General features: G+C 37.4%; 1 protein-coding gene across 4 annotated transcripts; it reads left to right on the top strand.

Annotated features, from left to right (window-relative positions):
* The first annotated feature begins 11,022 nt into the window (after positions 1–11,022).
* Positions 11,023–22,317, top strand: LOC18105730 (uncharacterized). Of its 4 annotated transcripts, XM_052447411.1 has the most exons (11): positions 11,024–11,271; positions 14,011–14,070; positions 14,168–14,419; positions 14,685–17,269; positions 17,417–17,553; positions 17,792–18,055; positions 18,134–19,711; positions 19,912–19,960; positions 20,073–20,320; positions 20,637–20,744; positions 21,252–22,317. In XM_052447411.1, the coding sequence occupies exons 3-11, from the start codon at positions 14,227–14,229 to the stop codon at positions 21,484–21,486; spliced, it is 5,397 nt and encodes a 1,798-aa protein (XP_052303371.1). In that variant the 5' UTR covers positions 11,024–11,271; positions 14,011–14,070; positions 14,168–14,226; the 3' UTR covers positions 21,487–22,317. The 4 variants fall into 4 exon arrangements, with proteins under 4 accessions (XP_052303370.1, XP_052303371.1, XP_024442602.2 ...); XM_052447410.1 differs by having other exon boundaries at positions 11,023–11,271; positions 17,795–19,711; XM_024586834.2 differs by having other exon boundaries at positions 17,792–19,711.
* Positions 22,318–24,205: the final 1,888 nt, after the last annotated feature.

Here is a 24,205-nt window from a genome sequence, read left to right as displayed (position 1 = left end):
TTCTTGCTTTATTGGAGAACATAAAATTGAAAGAGCCTTACTTGATCTTGGAGCTAGTGTGAATTTACTTCCATATTCAGTTTTTCAAAGTCTCAATCTAGGTGAGTTAAAACCAACTTCTGTGACTCTTTTACTTGCCGATAGATCTGTAAAAGTGCCTAGAGGAATAGTTGAAGATGTGTTAGTACAAGTCGATAAATTCATTTATCCTATAGATTTTATTGTCTTGGACACACAACCTGTTGAAGCATGTAATTCATTTCCTGTTATTTTAGGACGTCCATTTCTTGCAACTTCTAATGCATTGATTAATTGTAGGAATGGACCGATGAAGCTATCATTTGGGAACATGACATTGGAGATGAATATTTTCAACATTTGCAAGCAACCTGGAGATGATAACGATTTACAAGAAGTAGATTCTATTGAAGAATTAGTTTATGATCAACTTGAATCTACTTTGAGTAAAATTGAGTTGGATGAATCTGAAGATTTGTAAATGATTTATTCTCAGGAAGAAATCACGGATGAAAAAGACACCGAAAATGTTGATGCGGATCTTTTATCAAGAGTGACAACAGATTCGACATCCGACATCACACTAATTGACGATTACTTTCCTGATGAATCCTTACTTTCTCTTAGTTTAATGCCTTGGTTTGCTAAAAATATCAATTTTCTTGCTACTGGAGATTTACCAACTCACTAGAGTACCGAAGACAAAGGTAAGTTTTTGAACGAAGTGAAGAAATTTTATTGGGATGACCCTTACTTATTCGAATATTGTCCTGATCAAATATTTCGAAAATGCATTCCTGACAATGAGGTAAGTAATGTCATTAAACTTTGTCATTCTGAAGCATGTGGGAGTCATTTCTCGTCAAAAAAGACAGCTGCGAAAATCTTACAAAATGGATTTTATTGGCCCACCATGTTCAAGGACACACATGCATTCTGCAAAACTTGTGAAAATTGTCAAAAAGTTGATACTGGTCAAAAAGTTTTGCTTTATAATTCTCGACTCCATTTATTTCCTGGAAAGCTAAGATCAAGATGGAGCGGTCCATTTATTGAGAAACATGTGTATCCTTATGGGGCCTTTGATATTGAGAATCCAAAGAATGACAATGTTTCTAAGGTAAATGGACATCGTTTGAAAGCTTACTTTGATAATTTTCCTAGTGAAAATGAATCCATTGGTTTGAATGACCCTGAAGATAAAGGTTGATTATTTTGTTTTTCTTACATTGTTTTTGTGTTTCTTTTTGGTGTGACTCTTGTTTTGCTAGTCTTTCTCACCCCGGTCAAATGGCGAATAACGGTACTCCGTGACTTTAGTCGGTTCTTTCAGTTTCCCATAATAACTGATATCTGTATATATTTATGCAATTATTTACTCTTTCTCCCTTCTTTGAATCTCTTCTCCAATTCTCATAAAAAAAACAAAAAGAAAATGGACACCACTCTTGAAAAATTGAAAAAGTACTTTTTCCCGCTCTGCCTCAGAATGCGATTACAAAAATTTACCGTGCTAGGTGTGCAAGATTGAGGTTGTTAATGAATCATGGAATTTCTGAAGATATTCGTTGGCTGATTGAAGCAAAGGTCTGATTATCAGGTGAGTCCTCCAATTCTTTCATCTCATACATGCCTGGAACAGGTAAAAGCACTTTTGCAAAGAAACGTCGTGCAAAACGACTGAAAGTTTGTCACAGATATGTTAGATGGACTTGTTATGCAACATATCGTTCTTTAGGAATGGTATCTATAAACCGTGAAGATAAAATACAATTCATTAAGGATGGCCCGAGTAAGGGGTCTTTAGATAATCTTCTATTGACCCTTGAGACGCATCCTAGTGGAGATGTGCATCGTGCAATTCATGATTTATGGCCCCATTTTCATAAAGAACATGATCGACTTAGTCTTGGGAATCTGACTAAAAAAGACCCTGTTTGCTAGTTTTTATAGATGGGAAGCCTATCCCCGACCCATAGAGGGCGTTCAAGTCGTTCTTGGACGTAAAACCAAGGGAAGATGTGAGCCACAATCACAACTACTTGTACATACACATGCTTTTTCAAAATAAATAAATAAATAAAGAGAGAGAGAGAGACTCCAGCTGGCCTACATATAGGTGGTATGATTGCATCTTCAATTTCTCATCTATAAAATCTTCTCTTCCTTCCCTCCATTTCTACTCAACCCATACATTCAACAAATATAGAAGTGTGTAGAAATGGCAGGTTCCTCAAGTCATCACATCAGAAATATTTGTGTTTTCGGTGGATCCAGTCCTGGGAAAGAAAAAGAGTTTTTAGAATCAGCAAATCATCTTGGTCAGGTACTAGCTGAGAGAAAGATTCATTTAGTGTATGGAGGAGGCAGCCTTGGATTAATGGGGGGTGTGTCAATAACTGCATTTTTAAGAGGAAGTCAAGTTTTGGGGGTCGTCCCCAAAGCTTTAGCAAAAGGGGACATCATTGGAAGAACAATTGGAGAGGAACTACAGGTCTCCACAATGTTTGATTGAATGAATGCAATGTTTAACCATGCTGACGCCTTCATTGCCTTACCAGGTGGTCTGGGCACATTGGAAGAGATCTTTCATAGTTCCTCTTGGGCCCAACTTCACATTCATCATAAACATATAGGTTTGCTCAATGTTAATGGTTTTTATGATAATTTGTTGTCTTTTCTTGATCAAGCTGTGGAATAGGAATTTCTAACATCTTCGGCACGACAAATCATAATCTCTGCGGCTACTGCTGAATAATTGATCGACCAACTACAATCTTTCACTCCTGTAATTGATCCTTCCATGAGTCGTATAAATTGGTCAACTACGGAAAGCCGTAAAAAGCTTAGATTGGAATTGAGCCTCCATTTGTGAATCCTCGTGTCTTTTGGTTTTATTATTAGCATATTATTTTGTTTTGTTATTTCTTATGTTTGTTTAAGTGTGTTTCAGGTTTGTCAGTGTTCGTTGTTTCAGGTGATGTGTTCTATACTCTATCTTTCTATCTTATGACATTGAGGACAATGTCTCGTTCTGGTTGGGGGGAGAAGGTAGTAGTTGATATTTTAAAAAAAACTAACTTACTAACTGTTTTTGCTATTATTAAAACCATTTGACAAAACTGTTATTAGGATGGCAGAGTAAGGAGGAATTTTAGTGACTCTTGAGACGCATCTTAGTAAACATTTTCCAATGGTTATTTGCAATATTCATAACAAGGCCTATTAGAATACTTCTTGAAATATTCAGGTTTACAAACTCTCGCATTATTATCACTTGATTCTGCTCATATACTCATTTAACAAGTATTCTTAAACCTTCATTTTCACACACACACTTTAACATATGATTGTGGGTTGCACATTGGATTATTACATTATTTATGTTCTTTTGTTAAAGGTAACAACTAAAGGATAGGGATAGTCTATAATTTGCAAAAAAAAAAAAAAAACAAAAAAAAAACAACAACAACAACAAAAAGAAAATGATGATAATAAAAACGTAGATAAGTTTGATTTTGTAGCCTCCCTAACCTAAGCAATTAAGCCTGAATGGGTGTTTTAACACCTAATACCCTAAAGTCAACTGACTTGGGAGCTATTGGCCCAAAGCTTGTTACATGGGTTAAGGAGAAAAGCTTAAGGGAATCAAACATTGCACTATCTACGTATCAGTATCTGCAACCCGAGTTACTAAGCTCGTAGGGGTGTCTCAACACCTAATGCCCTAAGATCAACTGGTCTGGGAGTCATTAGTCGAAAGCTCGTTACATGGGTTAAAGATGCATTGTGTTTTAAGTTATATATATTTCAAAAAAAAAAGAAAATAAAAGGAAAATAAAATAAAAAATAATAGTAATAATAATCCCAACCCAAGGAAGTTAACCTTAAACATTAGAACAAAATATTGTTTTCTTCCAATAAAAGCCCCATCATCTATGTTTTCATACATTGAGCACATAACAAGGAAGGTTTATTAATATTTTGTTTAAGAGGTATTGAGCAGATATATAAATTTAATGAGAGTTTGTTTATCTGGATAGATTAATGGAAGTTGAATGATGAATGCCTTGCTTTGTGGAATTTGCAAATAGTTTTTTTATTTTAACGCTTTGATTACTAGGGACTAGTAATAAGCTGGTTGAGGGGTGTGATTAGTACTTAAAAGTGCATTTTTATCAAGGTTTTATATCATCATTTTGCACTTGAAGTATCAATAACTCCTTAACTAAAGCATGTTTTATAATAACATATCTAATAATATAAGATACCTTTAATTTATGGTAAATGTTCATCTTAAATACAGGCCTATCACATAAATGAAAGAATTGATTGATGAGTTGAAGTACTGAAATTGAAAGGACAAAGAGATGACCAAACTTAGAAAAGAGATGTTGGTGCAGTCCAAACTAGAACATTGTTCGGTAATCAAGTCATATCTGGAGCTGTAGATCTCGGATTTAGGTCTACTTTATATGGATGGAAAGGTGAGACATAGGCCTACAAATTTCATGAGGAGCCCAATATTTAACAAGGCCGTTTGCAAGTTCAAATTGTAGCAACAACGAAGAAGTCCGAATATGTCCTGTAGCCCAGACATTGTTCAGTGTTCAGCCCATATCTCGAGTTTTACAAGTCCAAATGATCTCAAATGTTTACCCTAGAAAGATGAGACAATTTCCTAGAACTTTCATGATTGAAGTTTGTTCAAATTATGACGTTATCAATGACGTTTTTGGCAGACAAGAAGATAAGAATTGTCACCAAGTCAAGATGTGGCCACCCATTCATCAATTAGTCAACAAATCAATAGTTCCGAATTTTGGCCTATAAAAGGAGGCATTTGCCATGTATTTAGGCATCTTGGTGTTCAGATCAAGATCATGCTCTTGCTCTCTCTTTATATTTTGTAATGCTTAAGTTTTGCTTATATTAATCTCTTGCTTATGCTTTTCATTTCCTTTCCTTGTTTATTTATGTTTCTTTTTTTCATTATGTTTAACTAAGTTAATTATGTCAAGGTGAAAAGGGCACACTAATGGTGTAAGAATAAGTATAATATAAACTTAACATGGACCTTAATGTTGGATACTAACATGCTTTATATTTGTTATCTTGTTCACTTTTAATACTTTGCTTGTTAAATGGTTAATCTAGATTTATGTTGTATAACACTTGGTACAACAAATACTTGGCACTTTCATAGCCCATACTGTAACCGACACCTGAGCTATGAAAGGAACTTGATTTGTTGTTAACATAAGTTATAATCATGAATGTTTGACAACATTTACAAGTATTAGCATTATTCGAATAAGATAACTAATGTAATCATGTTAACAATTTATAATCTGATTGGAACCTCCTTTGTGTGTGGTTTCCAATTGAATAATAAGAGTTTATACTATACTTGTTTGAAATACCATTAGTGGATCCTCTAACCTTGACATTTGTTGTTATTATTGTTTAATCCTTACGTTAATCTTCCATCTCAAAGTTCTCATCAACTTCTTCTTCTTCTTCATTATTATTACTATTACTGTTATTATTATTACTACTGTTATTATTATTATTGTTGTTGTTGTTGTTGTTTATAATTTATACAATTAATCTCCCTGTGGTTCGACCCCGGTCTTGCCGGGTTATTTATTACTTCGACACTCCTGCACTTGGGAGAAGACATCAATCTTTTGGTCGTGTCACCCAAACTAAAAATAAAAGATGAACCTCTTGATCATGTGGTCATGCGAACCTCTTAATCATATGGTCAAGCAACCCACATGCTAAGACACCAATTTTTGAAAAGCCAAATAAATCAGATTTGATATGAGTGTGACATAAAAATAACTTGTATCTAGACACCAGCACTATTAGAAGCGAACCTCTACCTAATGAATATTGATTTGCGAATGAGAAGTATAAGGATAACACTACGAAGTCGGTTTTTCTTTGATAAGTCATTTTCAATGCTTTAGAAAACCAAATAAGGGATTATATCTCACCAACACATAAAACAAATTTTGCGGCAAAAATAACAAGTTTATTATTGAAAAGTCTAACCCCTTCACGTCTGATAAGAAAGCTATAAATACTGAAACTTAAGCTTTTAACCCTAATAGACTCAAGTTATGTACTTAAATAAGTCCCCCTTACAATTAAACACAAACCCTTAATTAAACAAGCCCAAAATAAAAATAAAAATAAAGGTTTAGAGTTGTTGTCGTAATTAATAAAGAAAATAAAAGATATTAAATCTGGTTTCCTTATCTTTTCAGGAATTGGCGTCTTAGCATATGGGTTTCTTGACCACATGATCAAGAGGTTCGCATCATTTGGTATTAGAACTTGGTCCATTAATCAAGTTATATGCTTCTAAAATTTTTGTTTCTTGTTAATTCCGCAAAAAAATTCCTTAGTGTCCAAACTTTTCTTCTCCTTGAATTTGCAGCATGTAAGCAAATAGTTGTTATTTTGTTTTTGTTACTATCCAAAATATATCAGTAGCATAAAAAACTCAAAAAAAAGGAGAAAGAAATAGTTGTTCAAATAGACATTTATTTGCTCCTATCGTAGAAAAACCAAACAAGGAAAAATTGGATCAAATCAACTCAAAAATAGCTCAAACTTGACAGTATAATTATTAGGGTCCTAATAGCACTATATATGAATTTTGGGGTCAATTGGATATCATTTTATTAGGGTTTCAATTCCAGATTTGATTAGGTCTGATTCATAATGTTTTTGCGTCTGCATATCAAACCTTATCGTAAATTGCTTAAATTTAATATTTTGTTTATTTGGTTTGAAATCGCACCATATATCAAAATTTAGCTCATTTGGACATCTTTTACCTTAGGTTCTAAATTCAAACTTAACTTGTCATAAACGAGTATGTTTTTGCGTCAACTTTGAAACTTGTTTTATTTCTATTATTTTCATTCTTATAGTATATATTCATCATATATAACATATTTGGGTGTTTGTTTTCATAGTTTTTGCATACTTCCCAACTATTTTTATTCGAGTCTTCAGTTTCATTCATAATTCGGATAGATTCACTTGCTACTCGTGAGACTATCATTGTAATTTCATTTTTGCATGTTTTCATGTTTTTTTTATTGCTTCTTGAGTTGTATACATTTATTTGGATTGCGCTACCAAGTTGGTTCTATTTGGTGTTGGATCCAATCCTGTAAGAGTCGAAAGAAGGTGAGACGAGGGGAAAACCTAATTTCCTGGCTTTTTAAGAGTTGTATCATCTTCGTTGTGGGTTGTTTAACCAAGTGATCAAGAGGTTTGCATCAACAACACTTTATATTTGTTCCTTTAGCGATGTATAGGTCACTTTAAGGCTCCTCAATTCGACCTCAACATTAGTTTTCTCCTTCCTTAGTCATTGAAGGGTAGCTTGGCTTGCCCTATATTTAGCAATGGCCTCCCTTATTTGGTTCCTCTCGGCCATCCATTGACTCTTTGAATGGACACACATCATGAAAGCCTATAAAAAAACAAGATTATTATAAACAATGGTTATAAAATCAAATATAGGTTAAACGAGAAAATTCTTTACATTAAAGGTTATTTTCCCACTCAATGTCAAATAACGGTTATAGCGCTCATCAGACACCATTAAGATGTCTGAAGGAATGGTGAGAATCCATTCCAGCTACCTTACCACCTCAAGGCTAGTCTCTCCAAGGTTTGACCTTTCACCAACAATAGCCTTCATAACCTATCTTTCTTTCTCAGTTAAAATAGGAAAACTAAAAGGAGCTCGATTAAGAACGAGGTTGGCAAAAATATCCTCAAACCTTTATCCCGGGTAAAAGGCACTATAATTGTTGCCTATACAAAAAAAGTTGAAAGTGAAGGCAGATGGATTGCCATCATAAGAGCCTTTATAGTCAAGGCTAAAACACTAGTCTTCACAGGGGTGAAGACCCTCTTTCTCTTAAACAGGGCACCGACGCCCACAATTACTTTAAAGAGGGTCAGATCTGCTTAACCCTCAGGTAAGGGAGTACAACTACCCCCAGTTTCCATTTTTATGAGTGTCTTGGTTCTCATCATTGTTTTTTTTAAGAACAGAGAGTTCATCTATAATGATGGGGTTGTCCTTCATTTTTTTTCTCTAGTTTTACCTCAACTAACTCTCCTTTATAAACCTTACTAAAGTTTCCCCTTCTCATTCAACTGTTAGTCTTGCACAAAAAAAAAGCTAGCAGTGATCATAGATGTACAAAAAACAAGGGATAAAGAAGTTGCATACTTTGTAACATGACCTAGTAATTCCCTCTAGCCATTTTGTTAATGTCATCCTCGGTTGAGGTCAAAGCTAAAGCAACACATGTTTTCTCCTTATTCGAGCTTAGATAAGGCATGTTATTCACCTCAGGGAGAGGTACTCCCCAATAATAGGAACAACCCTAAATCTGTTGCATCCCACCTCTAAGGCTGACTGGCCTATTATACCTCATTATAAGTCACCTCCCCTTTCATTTCTTAATATGAGCAAGCTTTCCCTATAGAATTCCATTCATGGCTCCTGTAGGTCTGTTGATGAAGGTAAATAATCAACGCATGTCATTACCATCATCGGTGTTAGCGACTAGGTGGTAATAGGTCTTAAAGACATTAACACTAGGCTTGATTCCAACAAGCCGAAGAAACTTATCAAATACGGATAAGATTATCCACTGATTAGGTGCAGCTAGCCTAGATCCAGCTGGTAGTATCTAAAAACTTCCCTCATAAACCCTTGGAAAGAGAAGGTACACCCTAACAAATACATGAAAGAGGGGACTGCAATTTTAAAGTGACCCTAGGCAAAGCTCAAGATTGGTTGGCTAATACACTCAACCTCAACAGACATTTGAGCTATGTACTCTCTTGGCTACCGACCATTAACAAACTCCATATCCTCTACACCTAAAGTGCCAAGGGCATCATCCTCAGGGCTTGAGGCACTCTCCCTTGAGGTTACCTAGTAATAGCAGGAGAAGAACTTCTCATGCGGGGAGAACTACTCTCCTCCCTACCAAAGGTGGATGCTAGGGTTCCACCCTTTTTATCTAGGACCCAGTCTAATAGTCCCCCATCCCTTGCTACTTCTTTTAGTTTCAGGTAGAACCTAAACTCTTCACTAGAAGCAACAAGATCCTTATTCTCAGGGACATATCTGACTACTTTTGGGTTCATTTTTTTGTTCAAAATAAAAAAAATAAAAAAGAAGTTTTTGGTGGAAAATACATAAGATGACGATTTCTCCTCAAATTAGAGCAAAATTGGCTTAAGGATTTTTCAGCGAGGATGTTTTTCAGACATTACAGAAAAGTGAAAGTATAAAAAAAAATGGAATATAGAACGATTATGGTTATAAATGAAACAAACTTTTCTCCTTCACTATTGGATGAATGACCTTTTATGTCATCTCAAATATCTAGAAATCTATTTAATTACTACATTGAATGCACGCCACCATTTTGTTACCCAAGAGACGACACCTTTTTTAGATGAAAATAGACCACCTGACCATCTTTTTCAAATAAGGATGAGCCACCTAACCATGAAGAATCCCAACAGTTCTACGTGGGGTAAATAAATCTCATGATGAAGGTAAAAAATCTTTTTATTGATGGGTCATAAAACTCTTAGGTAAAAAGCTTTTCATTAAAGTTGATACTCTTTCAATATCTTTACGTGTTTAATATGTAAAGACTTGGGGGAGAGGGGATTGATGGATCAACATGTTTTATATACATTATTATTTTTGGCCTAAAACACATGGTGATAGCCAGACATCCCTAAACCCAACTATGCACTGAGCCCAAGTACACGTGGGTTGGTGAGCTGCTAGACTCGACATCCTTAGACTTAGCTTCGAGCTAAGCTCACATATATGTGGGTCTAGTGAGCTACCAAACCTAACTTCCCTAGGTTCAGTTACGTGCTGAGCCTTGTCAAACCCAACATCTTTGAACTTGTCATCATATCGAGCCTAAATGAATAAAGAACTGATGATGACCTTTCTAGATCCCATATTGAGACATAAGATTCCACTTGTTTTTATTTTCTTATGATCTTTAACATAAAATGTTAAGGTTAATGATACTCATCTCTGTACCCCTATGTGTATAAGAGTCTTATCAGGACTTGTCACTTATCACTCATTAATGATGTGTAAGAGATATTTATCCATATATTAATACACGTGTCAGAGATATTTTCTCTCGTTAATGTTATCAGGGCAATATAACTCTCTAACCCCTCTTCTATACAAAAAGACAAGACTTATGAGCTATAAATATTATATGAATCCTTAAGCTAAAAAGGGTTTACGATCTTCATTTTTTATTGTATATTTATTTTTATAGTCTCTTTCTAAAATATCATTGTTCTTTTTCTAAAAAAATACATACTTAAGCATCAAAGAGTCCTCAAATCCACAAGAGAGGACCTTTTATATGTATCGACTACTAGCCATCTTGACAAAGAAGAATGGACCGGATTGCTAGAATCAAAAAATTAATCAATTATCCAATATACAAACCATATAAACCTTACTCCTAAATTACTTGAGATTTTTGAAGCATCATCGACATGTATTTCAAATTAATACATAGAGAGGACCTCTTTCATCAACTGTATAATCAAGTCGAGAAATGTGATAAGGTGATGAATGTGAATATTTCATATAAAATGCAGATGAACGCGACCATATCAAACGCCATCGGAATTCAAAATTTTTTTTCCCTCTTACGGTCTACCAAATCCACGGACCAAAAAGAAGGAAGAAGTTTAAATACAAGCAATCCTTCCTTCAACAAATGAAAAAGTCAAGATCAATTAATCATAAAAGTCCATCAAACCGAAATGGCAAATCACAGTAAAAAGAAGTGGGCTCCACCTGTTATTTTGCCGCATGGCAGATTTTAACAGCAGGACCACCTAATTTTCCCTCTACCCTCAACCACTTCCACTTGCTCTCTCTTCTTCCCTCTCCCAGAAAACGCTTTCCTTTACTTAGCCTTCAGCTTCGGACTCCAAACCTAGCCTCGGACCCGAACCTCGGTTTTGTGTTCCTCTGTTCGTTGAAAATTTCGCTCACTATTTTGATAACTTTATCTCTCTCTCTCTCTCTGAGCTCTCATTCCTAAACCCTCTATCTCTCTTTCGATTCAAAACCCCAGATTAAGAAACTTTCGAACCCTTGGAGGATCGATTTGGAGCTCAAATTGAGGCGTCAACGTGAAAGTGCGATCCTAATTCTCTCTCTATAAACCCTATTTTTCTCTTTCTTAAATTCTGAGTCCGTATATGAGCTAAGGTTTTGGTGCTTTACGGATAAGCAGCTCTATTGCTGCTTGTTTCTTTGTTTTTTTCTAAAAAAATATTATCTAAGCTTTAAGTCTTGTTGTTTTGTTCTCGATCTTTTGTAATTTGGCTATAGATGTGAGGTTTTTATTTAAATTTAGGGTTTCGGGCATTGTCTGGTTGTTGATAGAAGAAGAGGGAATTGTTTTTTGTGTTTCGTTTCTGCTGGTTTATGTTTTCATTTGCTTGTTTTGTCTTTGGGCTTTGAATGTTTGGTAAGCATTTGTCTTCCAGTGAGTGAGAGAGAGGGATTTTCAATCTCATTTGGTTTGTTATGATCTGAATTTGTGTATCTTATGATACCTTTTATGATTTCTAACATTGATACAGAATTTTTCTTGTGTATACATAAACGTCAAAGCCATTGGAAAAATATTAGTTAGAGGTAAATTTGGCTTCTTAAAGTGGACATTTCTAATTGCTTTCTTCAAATAATTGGAAAAATATTGATCGACAGCCTCAGTGTTCTGGAAAGTGACTTAAAAGAGGTTCAATTATGAGAAGGCCAGTAATCACTATGGGAGGACTGCAAGCAACACCTTGCTCACCTGTTGCCCCCCCCCCCCCCCCCCCCCCCCCCCCCCCCTTTCTTTAAGTTTTCCAGTTCAAGGTTGACAAACAAGAAAATCCTCTAATCCAACTTCAAACAACTCTCTGATTTTGCTCCCTCTTTTACAATTGAATGCTTGGCATCAAGCCATATGGCAGAAAGCTTTCTATTCCACCTGCCCCCTTCGCCTGCACAACTGCATTCTGAGGGGGGAGGACATCCATGTCAATGAAGTTTACTGGGATTAGAATTTGGGAGGTTTCTGCTTACTAGGGCCCTTGGTTGAAGAGGTCCTTTTCCCTCCAGCAGATTCATCCCTTATGAATCAATGAAAAGAAGAAGCTCACCAATTAATTTCATCTTTAATTTGAATTTAAGCATCTCCTAGCGTGAACCAACAGAAAGAAGAGGTTCATCTTTTAAGTTCTTGCAATTTGAATTTAAGCTTCTTGCTGCTGAAGGATATCTTCTGTAGGTTGGTTAAATGCACTTTTCTGTAGCTGGAATGCCCTATTGCCTTAGAAATTTATAGAGCTCTCCTTTAAGCTAGCAGTGACTTTTTGAAGTTAGATTAGTTGACAATGTCTGAGATTTTCACTTAGTTTTTTTTATTTTACACACCCCCGCGCGCACACACACACACCAAGGGAATATTAAATTCATACAGGTTTTGAGAAAGATTGAAGCGCCTGAAAACTTTTCTTGTGTTGAGACTTCAGATTGGATGTGGGTGTCTCTGAGGATTTATTCTGAACTATTTATTCTGAACTGCCATAACATTGGCAGTTGATTAATTTTTCATGTTTAATGACTCCATATTGGTGGAAAGGGATATGGTTGTGTTCAATATTAATTCTACATGGTATTCTTGAATTACTAAGTTCTTGATTGAGATGGATTTATATTTTCTCAGAAATGTTGTTTGACACATAGTGTGTGTTTAGCATTGTGGTAGCTTTTGCAGCTACTGTTTGAAAACTTAGGCTTAAGAAAAACTACAAATTTAGCTTTTTCTTAACCAAAATTTCAAGAGTCGGACTGTGATTAACCAAACACTTTCAAATCTCGCAGACTGCACTACGAAAACAAATGGAGCCATAGAAATCAATCTCATTCTTTTCCTTTCAAGCTTAGTGATATTGCATGAGCATCCAATGTAGGTCATATAGACTCTAATAAGTGGAGATATTGCATCCAATGCAGGTCTTTAGACTCAAATAAGCGGAGACATTTAATGTTATGCTTCAATGGCTGATCATTACTTGCTAGATCTTTACACTTGGTTTTTCATGATGGTTTAGGTTCTTGTTTCATTTTGCATTCTCAACTGCTGTCGTAATATTTACTAACAGAGGAGAAAATACAGGCTTCATAACTAATTATCTAGAAAAAAGACATAAATTTGTATTTACATGAAACCACAAGAAATGTCCTAATGTTCCTTTTCAGCAAATAAGCTTGAGGTTGTTTTGTTCATTCATACCTTCCATTTCTCATTTTGTTTGCAGGTCATGTTAATTCCAGAAATTTAATTACTATTAGTAATAATCTTTGTAAAGAATGGACATATGGGTATATATTAATTCTAGGGGATCAGTGTTGTGCACCTGCTTGTTTAACTGAGTGATGCACCTCTTACTTGCTAAACAAGAGTAGGGTAAAAGTCGAGAGTTCAAATTCCAGTAAAGATGGTTGTTGGCAATATTGTTGAACTTAAAAGAAAATATTATTTACTGCTCCCTTGATTACTTATGGGTAGATAAGCAAAGATTAACTACAAGAGATAATTAAATTTAATATTTTATATGTATATTTTTAACTGTGAGATATCATTGTTTATGCAATTTATTAGGTAAAACTTGTATTTTTTGAGGGCCGACTCTATTTGTATGGTACAGCTATTCACCTTCAATGTTCGTAGTTCACCATCTCCTTAATCCCAAATAAGTTGTTTGGTTGACTGCATGTATTTGTTAAATGATCTCTGCACACATGCACAAACACACAAATCTTATCCTCACATGTTTCCATTACTTCATTGTGATGCTTCAGATCTTGATTTTATGCAGAATGAGATTTGAGTGACTGGAACGTGGCTATTTGGGTGACAATTGATGAACCGAGAAGAGGTGTTAACGTAGTTGTACTTGTAAAGTTTTTCATGCAGTAAAGTGCTGTTTAATTGAATTGTTGGAATATAGAGATTTAAACTTGATTCCCTTTTAGGTAGCGGGTTTCTTCTGACAAAATTTGAGCTGCTGAATATCTGGTGGGGTGGGTTATCTATGCCTGGCAACGAAGTTGGAGATAGGATCCACAATTTCTTTGGGCAGGATAACTGGTCCCAGGGCCAGCACCAAGCACAGGCTGTTGATGGGACATGGAATGGCTTAAATAATAATCCCTGGGCTGGAAGTCACTGGCAGATTGGCACATCTCTTATTTCTAACTTAAAAAATGACAATGTACATCAACCAGGTATTAATTATGCATATTGTAGTTTGTTGTTTTTCAGTGATCTGTGTGGTTTCCAGTAGAGTTATATCGTATTAAAGCAGGTGTGGTTTTTCCCATTTTATAACCCAAGATTATGGATATTATGGTTTGAAGTTATTGTGTGTGCTAAAGTTTGTAGGCTTTATGTCATTTATCACTTGTTTTCTTTTGAAATAAGCTGATACTGAGAGAGGAGGTGAATCATCAAGTGTGCAGCTTGATATGTACTTTTCTCATTCAAATACAGGGCCTGAGTTTGCTAGAAGCCAGCCTGAAAGCCAACAGCCACCTTTGAATGGCTATATGCATGGTCATCAAGTTCTCCAGTCAAGGCAGAATGAAGCAAACTTTGTGGGAGTGGATATAGAATCTGATCGGCGTAATATGTCATCAAAAGGCTTTTCAATGCTTGATTCACAGCTAGGAAATGGTCCTGATTTTCTCAAGAAGAATTCAGCCAGGATGGATTTTAATGAATCTCCAGTTAATTATGATTTTTTCAGAGCTCAGCAGCAAATCAGTGGCCAGCATTCTGGCATGCTGCAACCTTTTCCTAGACAACAGCCAGGGATTAGTGACATGCAGCTACTACAGCAACAATTCATGCTCAAGCAAATGCAAGAAATGCAGAGGCAGCAGCAACTTCAGAAGCAACAAGATGCTAGGAAGCTGAATTCAGTGAATCAGGTTTCCGCTTTTGCAAAACAGGCAGCTGGCAATTCACAGGCTTTGATCAATGGAATTCCTATTCATGAAACATCGAATTTTTCATGGCAGCCTGAGCTTATGGCAGCTAGCTCACACTGGCCGCAGCGAGGTGCACCTCCAGTTATGCAAGGATCCTTTAGAGGACATATGTTTTCCCCTGAACAGGGCCAGGCAACCGCATGCTTAATGGGTATGGTTCCACAGCATGCGGATCAATCTCTTTATGGTGTCCCTATCTCTGGAACAAGAGTCAGTTCAAGTCAGTATTCTCCTGTCCAAATGGATAAGCCTTCAATGCAGCAGATATCAGGCAGCAGCAGCTCCTTACCAAGCAATCAGTATACTGGATTTCCAGAGCAGGTTAATGTCCAAGATGGAACTTTGGTTTCTAGACAGGGATATAAGGGAAAAAATATGATCACTTCTTCTGATGGTCATGGTATAGATAGTGGATTTAATTTGGAAAAATTGCAGCAGCAAGTGAATCCCCAGCAAAGCAATGGGCTAGTGCAAGAAACTTGCTCGAGGCAAGACCTGGCTGGTCCATCAGAAACATCACAAGAGGAAACAGCCGTACAGGTTGCTCCTTCCCAGAACAAGGCTACCCTAGATCCAACTGAAGCTATGATTTTATTTGGGTCAGATGATAATTTATTGGATAGCTTTGGCAGGGGTGCCAGCATGGGTTCCGGAGGTTACAATATGCTGGATGGAACAGACTTTTTCAGTACATTGCCCTCTGTTCAAAGTGGGAGCTGGAGTGCCCTTATGCAATCTGCTGTAGCAGAAACTTCTAGTGGTGATACCGGGCAAAAAGAAGAGTGGAGTGGTCTGACTTGCCGAAAAAATGAACCTCCAGCTGGGAATCAGCAGGCTCCCACTGTAAATGATAGTAGCAAACAGCAGTCAAATTGGGCTGATAATAGCTTGCAATCAGCCTCTAGCTTAAACTCTCGACCCTTCCCTGTGTCTCATAAAACCAATACAGGTATGAGTTATAATAATATACCAGCGGCTCATCAATCTGGAGTCAATACTTCACATGAACACAGTGAGAGGTTGCAGACTGGTTCTCCTCATAGACATATTCAACAGTTTCCAGGGGATGGAACCAAGCGTTCAGATAGGAGCCTCCTACAAAAAGCAGCCGCTGAAGGCAGTCATTTTTATGGAAAAGCTACCCATTCTTCAGACGCAGAATTAAATGCAAAGAGCATTCAAGGCCCTTGGGCCAATCAGCAGAGCATGCCATCTTATAATTCCAGTGGCCAACCATTACGTAGTCCAAGTGGCTGGAACTTCATGGATTCTGCATCTTCCATCACAACTGCTGCTTTGAAAAATCAGGGAAACGAAAAATCATGCCAAGATTCTCAGAATGCTGATAAAAAAAGTCCCTTGTTTGAGGTGATGAGTCATGGTTCTGATAAATGGAAGGCTACTTCTGTTTCTAATTCAATTACTGAATTGGAATGTGCAAAATCTTCCATGAGAAGCCCATTGGTCAACAAAGAAGATACTAACCGGAATAATGTTGCTGCATTGCTAGATTCAAGCACTGAGAGGGCTGATACAGAAAGCAGTCAACAGCTTCCAAAAAGTAACAATATTGATATCTGGAAACATGCTGGTTTGTCAGTGAACCATAAAGGAACTGAAATTCCTGGAAAGTACCAACCTCATATGGTTAAGAATGATCAACCCTTTGAGTCATCAGGAAATAGTAGTTTAGCAAATGGGGCAGTTGAAACTCTCAAAATGCAGAGCTCAAATACAGATGAAAACACAACCGATAGCTTCCCCAGTACAACCCACCAGGCTTCCACTTTTGGTGCGAGGGAAAATGCATGGTTAGGTGCAAATGATTCTTTTTCTTTGTCTGGAGGAAAACAAAAGTCATCCAGTAATATAGGTCGAAAGCCATCTGGAATTCGTAAATTTCAGTATCACCCCATGGGGGATCTGGATATTGACATGGAACCTTCATATGGAACAAAACATGTTGCAAATTCACAGTTCACGCATCAGCAGTTTTCTCAAAGGTTAAATGGTCTTGACCAAGAGTATACTGGGCAGCCAAACTTTCCTAGTCATGTAGCTAGAGATTCTGATGAAATTGAGAAGGTAATTTGGAGATCGCTACTTGTTCCATTCCAGATTTTTCCTGCTGTACTTTTAGAAAATTTTATCGGTCATGTTGTTTGACTTCTCCATGGAATGAAAACAAGCCAAATACTATTTAATAATATCTCTTTCAACACTTCTTTACAGGGTCATTTATGTGGCTTTCAAGGAGAAACAAAAGGCTTAGATGAGATTCCTCCAAAAAGCATTCTTCCAGATTCTGCACCTGGCTTGTCTACTCCCTTTGACAGATTTGTTTGCTCACCAAATAAAACCATTTCAAGGTATTGCATGTTTTGGATTCTGTTATTGTCCTTCATTGTTATTTTGAAATTTGTTGATCAATATATTTTGTCGCCGTTAGCTGTTTATCTTGATGGTGAAAAACTCATTGAGCATGTGTTACGATCACTTCACTATCCAATTGTATGGTGTCCTTTTCATGCTAGCAGTCAAATGTGTTGTCGATTCACTTTTTGATCATTGACATGACTGGTACATGGTTTGTGTTCAAATTTATAGCAGTCAAAATATGCTGGAGCTTCTTCACAAGGTGGACCAATCAAGGGAACAGCGAAATGAAATGCACTTTAGTTCTCTCGACTGCAACCAGTCTACTGAGATGCCTGAAACTGAAACTCTTGATGCATCTTTTCACATTCAGAAGAATCAATCTTCTGCTTCTCAAGCTTTTGGTTTACAACTTGCGCCTCCATCCCAACAGTTGCTCATTCCAGAGCACGCCCTTCCTTCTCAGAACCCCTCAAATGCGATGAATTCTACATGGTTGGCACCTACACCCTCTTTTCAGTCTTTAACTCCACATGAAACTTCTCATGGACATTTGAGGAATGCTATTTGCAGCACCTCGACACATGCTGGCAGTAGTGCTCAAAGAAAGTTTCCTGCTGTCTTTTCCCCTGGTTTCCCTTACTCAAGAAGTCATCTTTCCACTCAGCACAGGACTGATACAGGTGGACAAGCAACAACCAGTGAATCTGTTAATGAATCTTTTGATCGATTTTCTTCTCAACCAAAACAGACGGAGGAGTCCTCTGAGAGAGGTCAAACTAATCAATCTGCAATACCATTGGTGCTTGACACATCGAGGCATACTTCAAATAATGATAATCCCTCTTCTTCTGAGATGTCCCAGCCGAGTAGCAACAACCAAAACCATGCAAGAGATTCTGCTCAACAATTCCCGGTGCTGGAAGCTGCACCAGCTCCGGCTCCTCAGCGCAATGCTTTATCACAAGACGCCGTTTCTTCAAAAACATCACCTACTATGTGGACCAGTGTTCCAACTCAGCTACGTCCATTTGGCTCTCAGCCGTTTCAGGCTCTGTCCAATATGTTTAAACCCAATCTTCAATCACATAACAGTTCAGGCACATCTTTCTCTCAACCACAGAAGCCAGAAGATCAAATTATGCAAACTGGAGGGAGCAGTCAAGCCGAACCTGGTGTCTGTTCGATGAATTCACATGGTTTTGTTGAGAAAGAACAACTGCCAAAAGGAGACCACTTGCGGCAAGCTTCACCTGAGAATGATCGGGCCCAGAAGACAGTGAGTGCTTCACATGATAAAGACTCTACTGTGAATCATCTTACTGAAACATCTCTTTCAAACCTGGCCAGTACTCGGAAACAAATTGAAGCTTTTGGCCGATCTTTAAAACCCAACAATACTTTGCATCAAAATTACTCCCTACTGCATCAAATGCAGGGCATGGAAAATGTGGGGCTCAATCATGGTAATAGAAGTTTGAATAGATTTAAAAGTCCTGATGGTTATGTGGATCCTCAGCTGGTAGCTACTCAGGGAGATCAGCAGTTTTATGGACTCAATAATATGGTCAGAGATGCATCAGCAAATCACACTTCAATACCTCCTGGAGATTCCAAAATGCTAAGCTTTTCAGGAAAAACAGCTGATACTAATGACACGAATTCACCCTCAAAGGAAGTGCTTGCATTTAGTCGGAATGATTCTCAGAGTTCCGCTAATAGCAACAGTGAAGTTTCTGTCAGAGGTGAACATTCCCAGATTAGTCCCCAGATGGCTCCATCCTGGTTTGATCAGTATGGTACCTTTAAAAATGGACAGATATTACGAATGCATGATGCTCAAAGAACTGTCACTGTGAAAACTTCAGAACTGCCTTTCACCACTGGAAGACCTGATGATCCATTGCATGCTCATAGTTTGATTGAGCAAGGAAATGCTGCTGCTGCTAGCCATTTTGGTATAGTCCAAAAGAGTTCAACCCGCCCATCAATAGCCTGTGAGAATTTTTCTTCCCCTCAGTCATTGCAGCCTGATTCTGCTGATGTGAGTCTGGTGGTTATGAGACCAAAGAAACGTAAAAGTTCCATATCTGAGCTTCTAACATGGCATAAGGAAGTGATGCATTGTCCTCAAAGGCTTCAGAATATCAGGTGGCTGGCATAAACTATGCATTTACTGAGTGCCTTTCTTTCTTTTTGATGAAACTGATGCATCGTTTTAGTTATCTTTTTTCCCCTCTGCAGAAGTTCATTGATACGTTTCCTTTGATTTTATTTGCTGGATTTGTTTGATTCATTTTATACTTGTTTTTCCTGGTGATTACAACATATGTGGACTTTGTTATTTGCAGTGTAGCTGAAGTGGACTGGGCACAGGCAACAAATAGATTGACAGAGAAGGTTTGCTCATGGCTAAAGGAGCTTTACAAGCTATATTCATCCTTTATTATTTTTGTTTTTGCAGTTGTCTTTCAGTTACCTCATGTTCAAATGGATTAATTTACGATAACAGGTTGAAGATGAAGTTGAAATGGTAGACGATGGTCTGCCAGTTCTTAGATCAAAGAGGAGGCTTATATCGACCACACAGCTTATGCAGATGCTCCTTCGCCCTCCCATGGCATCAATTCTCTCTTCAGATGCTTTTTTGCATTATGAGAATGCTGCATACTCTGTTGCCAGATCAACACTTGGAGATGCATGCAGCTCACTCTCTTGTACTGGAAGGGATACTCCAGCGCCTTCCAACAGTGGAGACCAGTAAGAATTTCTTCAATATTATCTAAGGTTTTTATAGCATGCTTTTAGGGGGTGTTATTGGTACAAAGGTAAATTTCTTGGGCTTGCAACCGTAAGGGTGCAGCTTGAGTCTTATGAGCAGTCGTTTCATTAAAATAATGCTGAAGGGTAGGGCTGTCTCTAAATTCTCCATTAAGGACCTCGATTTTGGTGGTCAATAAGTATGCACTGGGCCTTTTGTTTTCTCATTAAGCTTTTTACTGGTTGTAAGATTGATAGTTTTTGCTGGGAAATTTTCTTCGATCTGTATGATAACAAGAAACTTTTCTCTTCTAAGCCTGCCTGAGAAGATAAAATCATCTGAGAAGATTAGTGATCAGTACTTCTCAAAAGTCATGGAAGACCTTATCACTAGAACAAGGAAGCTGGAGAGTGATTTGTTGAGGTAAACTTTGGTGTCTTTAGCAGTAATCTCATTTTTGCTTGCCTTTTTGAATTCTGTTCTGCTTTATAGTATTGGTGTCTGGTACATGTTAAGATACCCTTCCTCTGTATGTCTACTTATCTGATTCAAACATTTTTGATGTTTCTCTAATTGTCAAGTATTCTCTCTTTCTTTAGACTTAATATGCTATGAATAATGACATAGGAATCATGTGTAAATCTGAACAAAATTGAAAGAGGTTTTGCTCAATCAGTCTAGAATGTTGCGTCTTGAAAAAAGTTTCAGTGCACAGTGGTCATTAGAATGTGAACAATTGAGTATGCTTGAACTTGATTGTGCAGATGTAGATTTAGCTTGCTTAATGTTGGGTTTTATGCGGGCATGATTGCAGTTTGTTTCACCTGTGTTTCTTTTCTTTCTTTCTTCTTTGGCATCTCCCTTAGCAGGAATTTCTAAGGGTACAGAGATATGCTCATTAGTTTTATTATTTGCCCACCAATCATGCAGATTGGATAAAAGAGCATCAGTTTCAGACCTGAGAGTGGAATGCCAAGATCTAGAGAGGTTTTCTGTTATCAATCGTTTTGCGAAGTTCCACGGCCGGGTTCAAGGTGAAGGGGCCGAGAGCTCATCATCCTCGGATGCATCTGTAAATGCCCAGAAATCCTGTCTTCAGAGATATGCCACTGCTCTACCCATGCCTAGGAATCTTCCTGACAGGGTACAATGTCTTTCACTATGATAATTGATTAATTGATTCTCTCTTCTTGGTCAATTTCTCCACGTCCTGTGTACTTTGATCGATTTTCGCCTAAGCTATATACTGGCCCTTTACTCACCATAGACCACACACCGAGGTTGAAGGAGGTTGGATGCTAGATTGCCTCCTTAAATAAAACGGAGGCTGTTAGATCTTTTGATGTAGGCCATTGATGTCATTCTTGAGAAATATAATCTGGACTTGTAAATTGAATGTCTAGAGAGAAATTGGGGTTCCCCATCATTTTTTCCAGTAAATGGGGAGAACAGATGTGCAGTCTGATTTAGCAATGATGTTTACACATTTAAAAAATTTAGTCGTGCTCTTGCATAAATCTTTTGGTAATTGCCATGAAATAAGGATTGTTGGGGAAAGAGGTGGTAAATGAATGCCGTGGTGCAAAGCTTGAATTTCCCGTATTCCTGGAATGATGATGTCACTAGTCGTTTGTCCAGATATTCTGTACAAATTGGTTTAGTTTCACCAGGATTGGGCATGCAATTTTTTGCCCAGGAGCCCAGGAACATGCAATGGTGCCGAGGTCAGTTTCGTGGATAGTTGCAGTTCTCCACAATTGTCTTCCCTACAAATGCCTCGTGTTATTATTTAATTTTTGGCCTCTCTGGTGGATGTACTTGTAGAAATAATGCTCTTATGGGATCTTATTCCCTCTAATCATTGCTCGGACTTGTTAAAAGATCTTCTCATGCTCTCTCATGTACAGCAGACATGGTCCCTCAATGGAGATTCATGGTAATGGCACATGGATGCATTATCTTGTTAGTGGTTCTATTAATTTGAGAATTTGTTTCATTTTTTGTGTCATGTTTCTGTTTATTTTTATCCACTCGTTAAATTCAGTAGTTGAAGGTCGAAAGAATATCTCATATTTTTTAGTACCACACACTAGTTATTTTGAGAATTTGGTTTCTTTAATCTGCGCCGGGCAAAACATCTGGTGAAAGGTAGTAAAATTTCTTGCATGTCAAGGGATTTGGTTGTGCATTTTAAATGCAATTGCACCTGCTTTACTACCATGTGAGAAAAAAAATAGAAGAGGGGGACAAGGAAACGAGGTCCTGAAAGAATTGGTAAGCAGTGGACTGAATATTCAGCATGCTAAGTGGGTTTAGTTCTCTATAGAGAATGGTTTATCAATTTAGAGATTCTTCCTTGATTAGAAGGGCCGCACCTGCTTTGGTGGTGGCAGGCTCATTGCTGTTCTTCTAAAGTGCCAACTATATGAATGGGTTTTTTTTTTTTAATGTAATAATTTCTCGAGTAAAAAGAACGGATCTGGTATGGTGGCAGAATCTTCTTTTCATTTCTTTTTTCCTTTCAGAACTTAATCTCCAATTGTATGAATCTCTCATTAGCCTGGTCATTTTATAACTGCAAGGATCAAACCTGGTTTGGTTTGCAGACTTAATGTTGTTCTTCTATTCTCTTTTAAAATAAATTATAACGAGATTTCTGCTTCAGTTAACATAAGAATTACTCTTGTTGGGTCTGTGGCATCTGGGTTTAGTCTTACCTTCATCATTTTCAGTAGTTCTGATATTAAAGTAGGCTCACCGCTTGTAAAAAGCATAGTTATTAAACCTGGTCCGGCCCGGCGGGTCGACCCGGAGGCTGAACCGGTTCGGGTTTGTTAAAAGACCGGCAGGTGCAACAACCCGGCAAAACCCGGGCGACCCAGCGGGTCGATCCATGACCCAGGAGAACCCGGACGAGACCCGGTTCTTCTTTAAATGTGGTTTCTGTGATTCGGCTTCTCTTCTTCTTTCTTTATCTTCTCTATAATGAGCTGATGTTTGCAAATGTTCCAGTCGTCCATGGAAGCTAGCCCGACAGCGACAAACTGGTTGAGAAGTTTGTTGCCATGCGCAAGGCTAGTCTTGGAAAAGAAACACATAAATGAATGGTTTATGCTGTTTGATTTTCAGACCTTTAATGTTACTAGAAAATAAGAATAATGCAAAAACAAGGTGATTACTCTTGGTTTGGTCAAAAGGTGATTACTCTTGGTTTGGTCAATAGGTGGCTGGGAAAAAAAGGGAGGGGCTCTTTAGTTTTGGTTAAGGCAAGGGGGTGATTGAGAGAGGGACGAGGGAAGTTGTAGCTGGGTCTCTGTGGTAGTTGCTTTGCCAAATGAAAAGGAAAACTTTAAGAGTAATGCAAAAACAAGCAAATCACCATTGAAGAGCTGGGTCTCTTGGTTTGGCCAATAGGTGGCTGGGAAAAAAAGGGAGGGGCTCTTTAGTTTTGGTCAAGGCAGGGGGATGATTGAGAGAGGGATGAGGGAAGTTGTGGTTGGGTCTTTGTGGCAGTTGCTTTGCCAAGTGAAAAGGAAAACTTTACTGGTTTTGGGAGAGAGAATCCAAAGCAGGGGGGCGGCTTGTTTTTATTTTTGGTAGAGATAGAGAAAATTTAGGGTTGTGAAATTTTTTTGGTAGAGATAGGGGGGCGGCTTTAAAAAAAAAATTTTAATTAAAAAAAATAACATATTACTTTTTAATGTGAAATAAAAAAAATTAAAATATTTTTTTAAACTTTATTATTTATAACATTTATATTCTATATTCACATGGATTTTTTCTTAATTTTTTCATATAAATATTAAAACTTTAATATATATATTTTTTAATTTTTCCGGGTTGATCCGGGTTGACCCATAAAACCCAGGACCCGGCTCTTTAAC

This window comes from Populus trichocarpa, chromosome 15 (assembly GCF_000002775.5).
Source record: "Populus trichocarpa isolate Nisqually-1 chromosome 15, P.trichocarpa_v4.1, whole genome shotgun sequence".
Taxonomy (NCBI): Eukaryota; Viridiplantae; Streptophyta; class Magnoliopsida; order Malpighiales; family Salicaceae; genus Populus; species Populus trichocarpa.
Note: the sequence above shows the minus strand (reverse complement) of the source record. Positions and strands in the feature narration are given on the sequence as shown.